This window comes from Poecilia latipinna, unplaced genomic scaffold (genome assembly GCF_001443285.1).
Source record: "Poecilia latipinna isolate Pla-1442-1.1 unplaced genomic scaffold, P_latipinna-1.0 Scaffold373, whole genome shotgun sequence".
NCBI classification, from domain to species: domain Eukaryota; kingdom Metazoa; phylum Chordata; class Actinopteri; order Cyprinodontiformes; family Poeciliidae; genus Poecilia; species Poecilia latipinna.
In genome coordinates this window covers 231,169-232,896 of record NW_015112989.1, presented here as the reverse complement: position 1 = coordinate 232,896, position 1,728 = coordinate 231,169, and the positions used below count along the sequence as shown (strand labels likewise).

The window sequence follows — 1,728 nt, the reverse complement described above, 5'->3', positions numbered from 1 at the left end:
CACCGGCCACGCAGAGGGAAGGGGGAGGGGGAAGGATCCCCCCCCCCCCCCCCCCCCCCCCCCCCCACACACACACACACACACACAAAGAGTTTACATTAATGTCTATTAAAGGGCAACAATAAGAAATATCAACTTCTGTGAAGGATGAGAATTATTATTTTTTTCTCAAAACTGCAACTATACAGAAAAATAACATGAACAAAAGTAGACATAGGAAAAAAGAAAAAAAAAGAAAAATGATAATTAGACAAACTGAAGACCTTTGAAGGTCGGTTCTGATATTTCAATATATAGGTTTTAATTTTTGATTTGAATGAAAGTAAACTGTAATTTCAGAGGTATTTTGAGGTGCATCTGAATCTTCCATTATGCCAGAGTGTGGTGTGTGTTCAAACTTTCAATTCATGTTCAGATGTTAGCAATGTGAACTAAAGTTTTAGGTAAGCTTTAAATAACATTACTGATTCAGTTGTATTTACTGATGACCATTTTTCTAAAATCAAACACAAATGAGTGAATAAAAATCTATTAAAAGACAGACAACATATATTGGATTTTACCCCAGTGAGGGGTGTTGGGGTAATAAGTGAGACCCCGAATGAAGCAAAAATGATTGAACAGTGAGTTAACATGTTAGAGTGTGCTCTTTAATCACTGATATTTAACTGACACAACCGCGAACTTAAAGTAGATTTCTGAAACACAGAGTCTGGCTGACAGTGCAGCTAGCCGTTAGCATTAGAAAAATTACATCTCAAGATCAGAAGATTTAAAGTAAACTTATTTAATAAGATCAATAATTACGCTCAGTGTTTGCGCTTCAACAAGCAGTAAAATAATACATATATAATGAAACAAAGAGGGATTTTACTTTCACTTTACTGCGCTAATAGGCCTGCCTGTGACTCAGCAGGCTAACACGGCAGACGACAAGCTACATGTTGCTATCAGACAAATGCTTTTTAAAAGTCAAACATAAAAATATTTAGAAACCTGCCAACAAAGACATTTACTTAACATTTACTTAACAAAACCACAGAGTAACACAGACTGTAAACACTCACCCCGGTTCCAATGGAGCTCATTTTTGACAAGAACTGACTTCAGCACACCTCTCCACCACTCAGACCGCTTTTCCGGAGAAAAGCTTTGCCCTTCCGGTGTTGGCCCTTCACAATAAAAGCGCCCGATGTCCGCATATTTGATGCAAATATTTTGAATGTGTATATAAACACAAAAATAAAATAGTCCTACTCTGATGCACATTACTATTTATTCGAATGTACTTTTTCTGTTTTTAGATTTTTACCTTAGTTTGACTACGTTACTTGATGCTGGTGGTGGCGACACAATTCTGCAGCGCCATCTACAGGAGTGTTCTTTTTGAACACTCGGGAGATGCTGTGGCTTTCTTCACTACAACTGATCCTCTCATGGAGTTATTCAGGTAACACTTTATTTGAAGGGGGTTGAAAAAGACTGTCATGACACTGTCATAAACATGACATAACACCTGTCATGAACATCAATAAGTCTTCATGAATAGTTATGACTGTTGTCATAAAGCGTCATTCGGTAAATCATGACATTTTTAATACAAAGTTGACATTATTCAAAATGTCTTTGTTATGACAACTTGACATTAACCAAGAAATCATTACTGATATAAATTTGTTCTAAAAGTATTACTGATTGCACTTTAAAAATTAGGTAACTTTATGTTAT

At 36.2% G+C, this 1,728-nt stretch overlaps 1 protein-coding gene across 1 annotated transcript in view; it reads right to left on the bottom strand.

Annotated features, from left to right (window-relative positions):
- psma3 (proteasome 20S subunit alpha 3) overlaps window positions 1-1,174 on the bottom strand; it is an 8,707-nt gene extending 7,533 nt beyond the window's left edge. Inside the window, exon 1 of the mRNA XM_015036583.1 lies at window positions 1,068-1,174. Within this exon, the coding sequence (XP_014892069.1) occupies window positions 1,068-1,088 (21 nt within the window). The 5' untranslated portion in view covers window positions 1,089-1,174. The remainder of the gene's footprint in view (window positions 1-1,067) is intronic.
- Between the last annotated feature and the right edge of the window lie 554 nt (window positions 1,175-1,728).